Source organism: Pithys albifrons, chromosome 14, assembly GCF_047495875.1.
Source record: "Pithys albifrons albifrons isolate INPA30051 chromosome 14, PitAlb_v1, whole genome shotgun sequence".
NCBI classification, from domain to species: Eukaryota; Metazoa; Chordata; class Aves; order Passeriformes; family Thamnophilidae; genus Pithys; species Pithys albifrons.
The window spans coordinates 6218264-6230769 of NC_092471.1; the positions used below are offsets into that span (position 1 = coordinate 6218264).

Consider the following 12506-nt stretch of genomic DNA (forward strand, 5'->3'; position numbering starts at 1 on the left):
TGAACTGACTGGAGGCGGTGCAGCTTTGGGATGTGGAATTCCTGCCAGTATCTGGTGCTGTGGTCCAGCCCAGCCCACCTGGGACTTGAACAGGGTGTGTTGTCTGCAGAGACCTGAGCCAGATCCTGTCTTAATGATTTTGTCTTCTGTTCAAAGAGCAAGAAATGGATTGATTGCTGAACCTTAGGGATAACAGCTGCAGCTTCTACTAGGGTGCTTTGTTCTTTCCGAAACCAATGACAGATGTGGATATGTGACACTTAGCAGGGGTGAGTCCTGCTTACAGCAGAGCATCTTGTGCACAGTGGTAGAGCAAAAAAGAGATTTTCAGCACTTGGATGGGCCTTATTTCTCCATGAGCTGTGGCACTTTAGGGCAAATTGCATCCCTGTGGTAAGAATACAGGAGTGTGGCATGGTTGTCTTTCCTTGTCTGTAGCCTTGCATGTGGCTATTTTATAACCACATTTTACTGCTGTGCACCTCAGCCAGATTTTTTGATGAGTAACTGCACATGAACTCTCCCTGTCACACAAGATGTGTTTTATGACCAGACAAAAAAAATCATCTATTCAAACTGTTCTGTTGGTGAGGATCTGCTGTGTCATGACCAAGGATTACTGACTGAATGGGTAGTTTTTCCTTGAAAAATTCTGTATCAGTGTAAGAAGGCCATGGTCTACCAAAAGACACTGGGTTTTATGTTACCATTGTTGGATCTTGGGTTCTAAATTAATAGCTCTGACTGCTGAAGTGTTGGAAAAAGGCTGTTATTATATTAAGAAGCATAATTAAAAGGTTGTTTTAGAAAAACAGGAACATCCACTTCTTTGTACTGCCTTCCTGGGCAGCTCAGGTTCCTGTTGAGAATGAGCTGGCATCATTTGAACCTCAGCATCAGGAAAACTGAGAATGATGCCTAGAGCTCTGGCCAGCAGTGGCTGTAGTATGGCTTAATGTAGTTCTCATAAATTGTTCCAGGAATTTGCTAGAATGCCACTTGCAGAGGTTGGAAACGATTTGGGGTTTTTTTTCCTCAGAGCAGTGCTATAGGCTCTAAGGCAGGGAGCAAATCCAGGGGCAGGGTGGTGTGCTGAGGGGCACTGAGAGTAGTGATAAAAAAATAGGAATAAAGGGGAGGGAGAAAAGAAGGGAAGAAAAAAAATGAAAAAAGAGAAAAAGGAAAGAGAAATAAAGGGGAAAAGGATAATAAAAGGAGTCAAGAAAAAAGGAGGAAGGAAAAAAGAAAAAAAGAGGGGGAAAGGAAAAAGGAAAGAGGGGAAAAGGGAGGGCGAATTTAAAAAAGAAAAGAAGAGGGGGACGGGTGAAAAGGGAATAAAGAGGAAAAAGCGGGGGGGGGGAAGGAATAAGGAGAAAAAAGACGGAACAGGGAGGAAAAAGATGAAAAAGAGGGGGGGAAGGAAAAAGGGAGAAAAAAGACGGGAAAGGGAGGGAAGAGGGGAAAACGAGTGGAAGGGGAAAAAAGGTGGAAAAAAAATCAGGAGGCAGGGAGCAAACAGAGGTGGGTGGGGAAAGAAAGAAAAGGGAAAAAAGGGGCGATCCGTCCCGCGGGCGGCGCGGGGCGGTGCGGGAGGCGGGCGGAGGCGGTGGCCCCGCCTGGGCGGCCGCACGGGCCCGGAGCGGCGGCGCTGCCGGCGGGGAGCGCTGCCCGGGGCATGGCCCTGGCCCCGGCCCCGGCCCCGGTCCCGGCCGGGCCCCCGCCGGGGGGCACCTCGGCGGGGGACATGGAGCGGTACTACCGCCTGCTGCGCTCCGCCGCGCTGCTGGAGGCGGCCGCTGGTGAGTGCCGCGGCCGGCGCGGGGCTCGCAGGTGTCCGGGGCGGCGGGCGGGGGGCGAAGGGCTTTCCCCGCACACTCTCCGTGGGAGCAGCGGCTCCCGGCTGGCACTCCCGGTCCCGGCGGGGAGCCCACAGGTGCCCCATCGCTCCCCTGCCGACGCTCGCGCGATGCCGCTGCCGAGGGTTGTGGGTCCCGCAGCCCCGCGATGCATCGGGAGGGTTCGTCGCACGCTGGTTGCTGAGCACTCGAGATGCTATTTTGTTGTTTGTTCAATGGTCGGTGCCGACCGGCCCCGGCTTTTAATGAGGTGCTGTGTCCCCCTGCGCTGCTGGCCTTCCCTTCGTGCCGCTGGAATGCGTGGCTCAAAGTGCGGTTTGAAGGCTGGATGTGCTGCTGGTGAGACAGGAGGGTGTTCACCAGTGCAAGTCCCTGCTCAGATTCCCATGGCCAGAACTACAGAACTCTTTCCTGGGAAGTTGCATCTCAGCCTGATGGCAGTGACTGCCCTTTCCCAGGGTCTGAAGTAGAAAAGCAGTAGATGTATGTGTGTGTGCCTCTGTTAGTTTTACCTCCTCTTCCCTCCCTCATTCCCCGGTCCTCAAACACCTCTGAATCCCAGGTTGTGCCGGGAATGCAGCATTGTACTGATGTGGCTGTGGTTCTATGGCTGCACACCGTGAATGTGAGAAGCAAATGCAATCTGATCCCTTTCCTCAGGCCGTAGCTGCCTCAGCGTTGTTTCTTTTGATGGACAGTGATCTGCTTAGAAACTGGAGGCCTCACTTTTTTGTTTTGTTGTTTTCCTGTAGGAAGTACAGGTATTTTTGCAGTGAGGTCTTTTCTAATCCAGGAATGGCAGCAGCACCTTGGGTGCTCCAGCCTTACTAGAGGATGCACAGCTTGGCAGGAGTCAAAGGCATGCAAAAGCATCATTCCTTATCTGTTCGAAGCTGGCAGAGTACTTGGAGCCATGCCAGGCACAAAAAAGACACACTGACCCAAAAAAAGCTTCCAGTCTAATTCCAGGCTCCTTGACCTCTTTGAAAAGCACAGTTTGGGGTGCAGAAAGAATTTGTCAGAGGGTAAGTCACAGGTGAGGACTTTACTAATGTGTCACCTGCTTCCCAGGAGCTGCTTGTGTATGTGCCCTTTTGAGATGATGCCAACAGCATCTTCTACTCCAGCTGTCCTGCCCGCCAGACCCTGTTAATTTCCTTGCGTCCTGCAAATGGAATAGGAAAATGTAGGCAGGGATGGTCAATCAGCGAAGGATGCTGCTGGAATGGCTGTGATGAAATCTTCCTTGTGCTGGTGTCAACATGGAACACCCACAATGCTGGAGCAGGAGCTGGGTGACACGGGAATGGGGACGCAGATGGTGAACGTTTGTTATGTGCGATGTAATGGGAACTGGGTGAAAGCAGGTAGCAGGTTTCTTGTGAGCATGAGCCCTGTCTCCTGGCTAGCTCTTAGCAGATGACCTTTGTGTAATGCTCATACAAAAGCAAAATATCCCTACAAAGGCACACTTGTGTGGTTATAACTCCAGCATCCGGACGCGTGATTTGGCATCTACATAGGTTCTTAAAATGAGATCCTGAAAAAGAGACAAAGTTGAGTAAGGTTCCCCAAATCATGAGATTAAAAATAAATGAGAAGGGTTTTTTCCTCATCACTGATTTCTGAGCATTCAGCCTAATCTGGGACCACGTTTTAACCATTTCTCTACATGCAGCAGTACTGGAAATTTGTTGATTGTTTCTAGTGGAAGGTGATGTTCCCTCCATATCTGCTTTAGAGTGAGATAGAAGTCTGTATAAAACCCAAGCCTTTTATGGCCATTCTTGTCTCTAAAATGACTTGGGCTCCCTTGCAGAGCTGCAGGACTACCACAGCCTTGAAAAGCTCTGTGCTGTCATCAGTCTAGACCCCTTTGGGTGGGCCACAGAGGAGTAGTAGACTGGGAGCAGTCAGTAGTATGTGGGATGTACTTCCTCTCCCTACATCACATTTGCTACAACCACACTAATGGTTTATCATTCATGTACCAGGACAAAAGTGGAGTGACAGCAGGGCTGTGTGGGAGGGAGCAACCAAAGTGTAGAACATGGTGGGGGAAAGAGTTTTCCAAAGTGCTCTCTTTGCCACTGAACTTGAGGATACTTGGCGACACAGAGCTTTCCTGTGTGCCTGGAGAGAGAGAGTTCAGAACTTGGATATTGCCCCTGGTCATGCCATGGTAAGAGCCTTTTGTTAAAGTTGGTTTTGGCAGGTAGGATTTGCCAGGGGATCCTGGAGCCACAAACCAGGCAAGTGCCCTCAGCCTCAGCCTGTGAATGGGCAGCGATGTGTCCCTGCGACAGTGGTCGTTGGGCACATGGACTAAACACAGCTCAGGCCCCACACTCCTCAGTTTGCTCCACTGCTTCAGCCTCAGTCATCCCATCTGCCAGCTTCCCTAATGCAGGGAAATTTAAGGCTATTGGAAAATTGGTGGGCAGAGGAACTGGAATTTGAGGAGCACTGGTGGAAGTGACTGGGTGGGGCTGCCTTGTTTTCTGAATCCCTTCTCCTCCCAGGAAATGCTGGACTTGATTTTACAGCAGGGATGAATCAGAATCTCCTGGGGTACAGTTGTTCCCTGGGACCCAGTGCAGGCACAGTTATTCTGCTGCTCCAGGGATGTCTGCCCAAGGGCTGGGTGGTGTGAGACAGCCAACAAGCACCAGCAACATCCTCCCCCTCTCACTTTCTATTCCACTGGCCTTCTGCTGCAGGAATGCCATTAGCTGTATTTGGAGATGTGCTTTTGCTTAACAGGGGAATGTGAGAATTGGACATTTCTATTTTCAATTCGGGAAAAATTGCATTTATTTTCCCTTGCTTTGCAGTAGAGTTTCCAGGTGATGCCGTTGGGGGAACCTGGCTACAGGGCTTAGTTTCCTGGCTATATGGGGTGTGAAAGAAATTGTTCCAGTGACATCAATGAACTTAATTCCAGGTTCCTTTGGCAGACAGTGGGAACCAGTGATTTACTGCTGATACATCTCCCAAGAGTTATTTTGTGTGCAAAGCTGGAATGCATCTTGTTAAACACGGGGTTTGCATGATATTGAATGATGATGGGAAAGTTACTGATGTCTGTGTTTTTTTATTGGGCTTTAGAAGTCTTTTGGGCTGAACGGGCTCTGGTTTGAGGGCTGATGTTGGCTGAGGAGGTCTGTGCTGGTGACAGATGCTAAATGTGCATTTTCCTGCACAGCTGGCAAACGCATCCTGGTGCTGATGTGAAAACACCTATAAGTGCTGTCTTTGGTAAGGGAAGAATGACTGAAATTGGAAATAGGAGAAAACTAAAAGTGTATTGAAGCTCCTAAGTAGTAGAAATGCAAGAAACTTGATTTTCTCAACTCCCACACTGCGATTGAATCCATAAGAGTGGGTGTTGAGAATCTTTTATTACATTTCTTGCAATAGACATGAATTCATGTACAGTGGAGCTGGCTTTTATCTTTCCCAATTTTTGCTTGGTTTGGTGTGATATGAGAATACAGCTTTTCTGATTGGACATGAAAACATCAGGGCATAACAGAAGGTAACACATAAGCCTTGTTGACATTTAGTTTGCTTTTGCTTCACCTTTTCTTACAAAAGCTTCCACAGTTTGTCAGCTGCTAAATCTAAACTGGAAGAGATTCCTCCTCATGAAACTCCACCATCCTCAGCACACTGGGACACCCTGGACCTTTTAACCTCCCTTGAGCATCCTCCTCACTGGCAACATGGCTTAGTCCTGGCTCCTGTGGACCCTCCTGCTCACTCCAGTTCCCAAAACTGTCTTAGAGGATGACGTTCCCATGAATGTGGGATCCTTAGCTGGCTGCACCTTGTCTGGGATCCTTGGCTGGCTGCACCTTGTTTTGCCAGCAGCAATGGCCCATGGTCAGCAGGAATGAGGTTTTGCTGGTTTTGTGTGTCAGTGAGTGGCTGCAGCTGTGCCATGCCAGTGCTGTAGGTGCTCCTGCTCATTCACAGCCTATGTTTCCCCACTGGAGGGATGCCCAGGAGTGGGAGGCTCCTGCCCCAGGACTTGCAGCCAGATCCTGGGTCACTCTGTGCATGCCTGGATGTGGTGGCATCTGATCCCTCTCAGGCCACATGGATCAGCTCCTGTTCTAAGGTGGTGATCCAGCTGGTCATGTGAGAACATTCCTCTGTGGAACAGGCATGCTGCCTGGATGATGGTCCACAAACCTGGACTGTACCAAGTTAAAAATTTCTCCCTAATTCTTTTTTCCATTCACAGCATTTTCTTTTCTGTTTTTTCCTTTTATCTTCAGTGTATATAAATCTAAGCCTTTTGAAAAGGTCATTCTATTTTTTCAGAAGCTTTGCTTTTTTTGGCTGTACAATTTCTTAGCTGAGCACACCCCCAGGTTTGGGTGATGGCAATGTGTGTCTGCGCTGAAGCATCAACTGCATGTAAGCCCTGGAAGGTCTTGGTGGAGAAGCACAGCCCCTGGGTCAGAAGAGAGGACCATCTGGTGCCATATCCTGCCTCCTACACTGTGTTGGAGCAGGTGCTTGGGGAGAAGCAAAAGAAGGAACTTGCAGAGTGAGCCTTTCCATAAAAATCCTTCCCAGTCTGACAAAGGGTAGGATAATTTAAAGAGTCCTTGAACCTGACATGGTGACCATCATGCCTAGTGATGGACTAACCTCCCTGGGGCTTTCATGCCATGTGCAGGACATGGCCTTGCAGGGGCTGGGTCGCTTTGAATCATCGGCGTGGTGGCTGCTGCTGTGCGTCTGTCCTGTCTGGCTCCAAAGAAGGTGTTTGATGCTGACCTGACTCTGTAGTGAGTTCTCTGAGGGCCACCCAGGCCTGGCTGCCAGCATCACTGAGCTCCTGGCAGCTCCTGGGATCGCCCCACTGCCACCTGTAGCCTGGGGACCAGAGTGTGCTGCCAGCAGCTGCACCACCCTGTCGTTCACGACTCCCACCATGTTCCAAGGGTGCAGCTCTTTCAGCAGCTCTGTCATCCCTTATCCCCTGTATTGTGCTGGTGCTCTTCCTAGGAAACATCAAAGGTGGAAGCTCAGCCACCCTGTAGACTGGGTTTTGCAAGTTCTGCCAGGTTGAGGATTTACCGAGAGATTTGTGTCAGGTGGAGATTTACCATCAGGCTATTGACTGAATTGGTCCAGGAGCCCTATCTTCTTCAGGATCAATACATCACATCTTCCAGAAAAATAGGCTTTTATAAACCTAATCTAATTGCTAATCTTTCCCTCCAGATGTAAATCTGGTTTTGGCTGGCTGCAGATAGGAAGCTGGTGCCTGCAGGCTGAGACCAAGGCTTGGGGGAGCAGATGGTCCTGTGAGTCCCCAGCTGCAGTGAGGTGTGAGCTGTTACCATGGGCAGAGGGGACATAGGGGTTTGCATCAGTGAAAGGTATTGAAGCTTTCTGCCATAAATATTTTAGTGAGTCTTTTGTGTCGCTTGCTTGGCAAAGGGAATGGCTGCACCACCTGGAATTACAGGCTGTTCAATGTGCCAGGTGTTTGTGCAACAGCAGAAATTATTATTCATACATTGAGATGGCTGAAGGAGAATTTGGTCTGTGTGGCCACCCTGGACAGCAACAGTGCCTTGTCCTTGCAGCAGATACCCCAGCAACAAGTGTCTGTGTATCAGGGCAGGATGCACCATCAGCTGAGCATGGTTTTGGTGCATATGAGGGTGTGTGCAGCTCAAAGGTGCTGTTAGAAATGACTAATGGTGACATATTTAGCTTCTGCAGCATACCTGAGATCACATGCAATTGCAGGAGAGACCCACAGCGGCTTATTCACTTTACACAATAGAGTCTCTAAGTTTCTTTAGCAGCTGAAGAGTTTGGAGAGAAGGACACAGTGCAGGGTGTATTTTACTGCAGGGTGTTCCTCAAATGGGGAGAAGGTCCTCACAGGTCTGAATCTGTGGCCAGGCTGTTCTCTTGACTATAAGGGTATAATTGCAGCATAAAGTGGTTAACCTGCATGTGCTCTGCATGGATGACTTTGGTGGAACTGAGCTTCCTCAGGGAGGAAGCCACTAAGTCCTGGCTGGTGAACTTTATGGCTGATCCCAAGACCTTCAGTTCTCTGGTGTGTCCAGAAACCAATCCCATGGTTTACTCATCTGTCCAGGTCAGTCGAACACCATCCAATGGTTAGTTCAACAGGGTTTTTAAGACCTGGCCTTTTGTCTGACACAATATATACAGATGTGGACACCTGCATCAGCCTGATAGGTGGATGGGGTCTGCAAGACTCTTTTCTGTTCTTGGCATCAAACATGCTCATGACCCCTTGCTAATGTCATATCCTGCTGGCACTTGTGCCTGTTCTGTTCGCAAATGAGGACATGAAGCCAATGGAGACACAATTTGCTCCCAGCTACCAAAGTTTAGTCTCAGAGCCAGGAAGCAGCCTCAGGACCTTGGCTGTCAGTTCTCTGCTTAGACCAGGTCCTGTAAATAACCTTTTGGTGGATACAGCAGGCCTTGTTGAGGAGCACAATGTCCTATTCTCTGCCACAGATTCTCTAATACATGTGCCGTTCGGTATCTCCATCAGCCTCATGCCACCTGGCTGGTTGCCAGCCCCTCCTGGCTCCAGTTACCACAAACACCGTGTAAAAACCTGCTCTTCATGTGCACAGTGTTATATCCTGTTCCTGGGCGAGTACTGATCAGATGGAGAGACAAGAGTATGGATCTGGTCATGTGGGTGTCAGGATCCTACTCCAGGTGTAAGTTTGTTGGGGAAGCCACTGCCTGGAGACCACACAGCTGCGGCAGATCTCCCAAAAGGTGGTGGTTGAAGCGTGTGCAGGCAGTAAGGGCAGCTGCCTGAATGCCTCCATCCTGCTACCCCACTCCTTTTGTACAGCCAGACTTTGTCACTTGGCGCAGGCTTTGTGTAGTGCATGCAAGCATGCCATTCACAATAAGGCTGTTTTCCTCTGTCCTGCTTTCTGGACATGGTGTGTGGAAAGGGAGAATGGGATTGGGTTGTGGATTGTGTTGATTTCAAAGTCTTTTGAAGCTGGTCACTGAGAAAGCAGGGTGAGGTTTAGCCACTCACTGTCTGAGACACTGCTTTGGTTTAACCCCAGTTGGCAACTCAGCATCCCACATCCACTCACTCACTCCTGATGGGCTGGGGAAGAGAATGGGAAGGGTAATAGAGGGAAAACTCATGGGTTGAGATAAAGACAATTTAAAAGGTAAAGCAAAAGCCTTGCACCCAAGCAAAGCAAAACAAGGAATTCATTCACCACTTCCCATGGGCAGGCAGTTCAGGAAAGCAGGAGTCTGCCAAACATAACTGTGGGAAGACAAAATGCCATCACTCCAAATTTTACCCCCTACCTTCTTCTTCCACAGCTTTATATGCTGACCATGACACCAAATGGTCTGGGATATCCCTTGGATTAGTTGGGGTCAGCTGTCCCTCCTATGTCCCCTTCCAACTCCTTGTGTACCCACACCCCACTTGCTGGTGCGGTGGAGTGAAGAGCAGAAAAGACCTTGACTTATAACTCCATGAATTATCAACACTGTTCCCAGCACAACTCTAAAACACAGCCCCATACCAGGTACTTTGAAGAAAATGAACTTTATTCCAGTCAAAACCAGCACAGATGCCCACCAAGACAATGGAGACTCAGGTTTCCTGCAGCAAGGGGCCCTGACTGCTGGGGTAGGATGAGTTTCTCTGTATCTTCTTGGAGGAGCTCTTTGGATTTTTGCAGCTCATTAAATGTCAAGTTTAACTGTTCCCCTTATCCAAAATGAATGCTGCAAGTGATGGGCTGCAGGGTCACTCCTTTAGGATGTTTGGAAAGAATATGGCAATCGACTGAGTTGGGGGGACAGGTGGTACATTGGTTTTTGTCGTCAGAAATAGGGCTGTGTTTCTGTTCTTTGCCCCAGTGAATATTTAATTTTGCAAAGTCAAGCAGCTTCAGCAGGAGAAGCTGGAAGGGTCACTCTCCTCACTGTGCTGGGTTCATTGTTGGGGCACTCTGCTTGAAGGGATTTTAGTTCCCACTCCTGTGCAAAGCAAAGATGGGAATGGCTTAATCCTTGCACCCAACATAGTCTGTGCTCCACAGGCTGTTCAGGGAGGCTTGCACTGACACTGGCCTCAGACAGGGATGTCTGTGACAGCTGGATGAAACCCTGCTCACTAAAACTCCCTTAGCACCAGAGCTTCCAGCAAATGCTGTTGGTGTATGTAGGTCTGTGTTAAGGGCATCTTTAGTCTCACAGGAACCACTGGAGCCAGGTTGGCCTTCCTGCAGTGGTACAGCCTGACACAGATGGTGGCTGGTGATCCCAGTTAGCCCAGCAAGTCAGAGGGACGTGAAAATACATTACAAATTTGCTGATTTTCAGACTTCCTCAACGCCAAATAAATGCTGCTTCGCTGGCTCTCCAAATGGACAAGCAGTCGAGAACAAGCAGATCATGGAGAAGCTCAATGTGATCCTTTACCCTTTTCATTTGATTTGCTTCAGTTTTGTTTCCTAGACTACGGCAGCAACGCCCACATGAAAAGCTGCTATTCTTCATTCACAACAAAGCCATCCCTAAATGAATTTTATAGCAGCAAACAATATTTGGCCAGTGTGGTGAGTGTAAGGCGCTGTTATGTCAGCTTGGCAGATGTGTTACACAGCTGCTGTCTGCAGATGCTGTGGGCCTGCAAAGGTTGGAAAAAGAAAGAAAACAATAGTTGCTAAAGACCAAAGCACTTCAGAGTTTAATTGAGTGTTAAAAGAGGAATTTGTACTCAGACTGTAGCTGTCCCCTCTCTAAATGTCACTACAGACCTCCACTGTACATGAAAATCCCTCCGTGGTGAATTGCCTAGAAATGGGAGATTGCTGACAGTGGGCATCATTCTCTCAACTGCAGTCTGTGCAATGGCCTCGAGATACAGTCCTGTGAAGTGGACCCAGCAAAATGTTTTGGACTGTGTAAACCAACAGATAGGGACAGGACACATTCAGCAGGACTCCTTGCTGAGTCCGTATTAGTTTTTCTCGGTGGGGTAGAAAGCTCTGAATGCCCCCTTTGTCTTTTCTCTGCTTGGCGTCACGGATCCTCCGAAACTCTGTGTCATGGCAACGATTACCCTGTAGAAGAGTCTCTGGATGTGTTAATTGCAGCAGCATTTTATAAATACCCAATTTAGAACCTATATAAAAATGATACTACACTATTATCACAATTTACCCATCCAGATGCTGCTGGTTTTTAGTAAAACCTGAGGTCATACCAGCTGTGTGGGGACAACAGTGTAGTTTATATCCTCTTGGATGCTGAAACATGGGGAGTTTAGGCTTGATTTTGTAACAGCTGATGATCACAAAGCCTCTTTTTGGCTTTGAAAGAAACAAGTGGACTTCCATGAATCCTTAACTTCCTCTGCCTTGTGCCAAGCAACATGCAGCCTGGCTGTGCTGTTCATAGGCAGTGTTGGCCAGTACCCTGGGGTCTTTGCTGTACTGTCTCAAGAGTGTCCTTTAAAGAAGAAATCCCCAGCTTGCTCAAGAACATCAACCAAAGCCTTGTTTGAGAGATAGATATCTTTGGTGCCTCACTGCCTTTCATTGCTATTTTTCCAGAGATTAATATTTGAGGACAAAGGTCATGCTTCTGTACAGGATTTATTGCAGTATCCAACTGATGTGCCTCAGGCACAGCAATGCACTTGTGAATTTGATGCCAGCACTTGATTTTCCATAATATTTGCCCAGGAGGTTGAGTGTGGCCAACACAGAGTGAGTGCCAAGGATGAGTTGGCCAAGGAGTGGCTCTAATCAGACCACAATCAGGATGTTGTTGTGCCTTGACCTTGCTAAAGGGCAGCCATCCTGCTGTTCTGCCACTGTTGGATTATCCTAGCCCACAGGAGTTGGGGAGGGTTTGTAAGGTAAGGGAGTTGCTCTCCATGCCTTCACTGCCTATGGTAAAGTACTCCCACCTATTAATTCCTTGAATGAGTTATTTTGGTTGTTCAACTTGGCACTGCTCAGAAGAACATGATTTTCTGCAGGTACTGAAAGCCCTGTTCCAAAACTGTCATCCCTTGGGAAGTGAAATACTCAAAGTCATAAGGGTGTAGGAATCTGGGTATCCAACTCTGTGCCAAAGTCAAGGATGAAACATTCAGTGGAATAAAGTGTTGAGGAGCAAGTAAACGGTGACTCCCAAGCATGGTAGGTACCCTCTTCCTTTGATGCTTTGTACCTCAAACCCCTAAATGTCACATCCCTTTCCCATCATGACCCCGGTGTTGTGCTTAGCTGTCAGGCTGTGCGATTGGGGTCACCTGTGCCTGTGTTTCCAGAGGGCATAGCGGGTCCTACTATAGCCCCCAGCACAGGCAGGATTAAAACATCCATTGTTTTTGCAGTTTCCATGACAATTGTGGGGAAATTGTAGGTAAGAGAGATGTCAAAGAAGAAGCACTGGACTCTGAAAGTAGATAGCGTGGGTTTGGGATTATATTTCTTTTCTGCAAAGCAAAGTTTGAAAACATCTGAGCAAAAATGCTCATATTTTTTCCCCAACAATAGTTGCCTCCAGCATAGTTTAAGGCTGTAGATTGTTCGGTTGTTCTCAATGCAAAAATATCTTGTGAAGCTT

At 48.4% G+C, this 12506-nt stretch overlaps 1 protein-coding gene across 2 annotated transcripts in view; it reads left to right on the forward strand.

Moving 5' to 3' along the window:
- The first annotated feature begins 1629 nt into the window (after nt 1–1629).
- The window catches only part of MCF2 (MCF.2 cell line derived transforming sequence), a 59491-nt gene continuing 48614 nt past the window's right edge, over nt 1630–12506 (forward strand). The window contains exon 1 of one of the 2 annotated variants that reach the window (XM_071569348.1): nt 1630–1799. In XM_071569348.1, the coding sequence (XP_071425449.1) occupies nt 1676–1799 (124 nt within the window). In that variant the 5' untranslated portion in view covers nt 1630–1675. Of the gene's footprint in view, nt 1800–11987; nt 12077–12506 lie in introns of those variants that run through there. The other variant, XM_071569349.1, reaches the window with a different exon arrangement.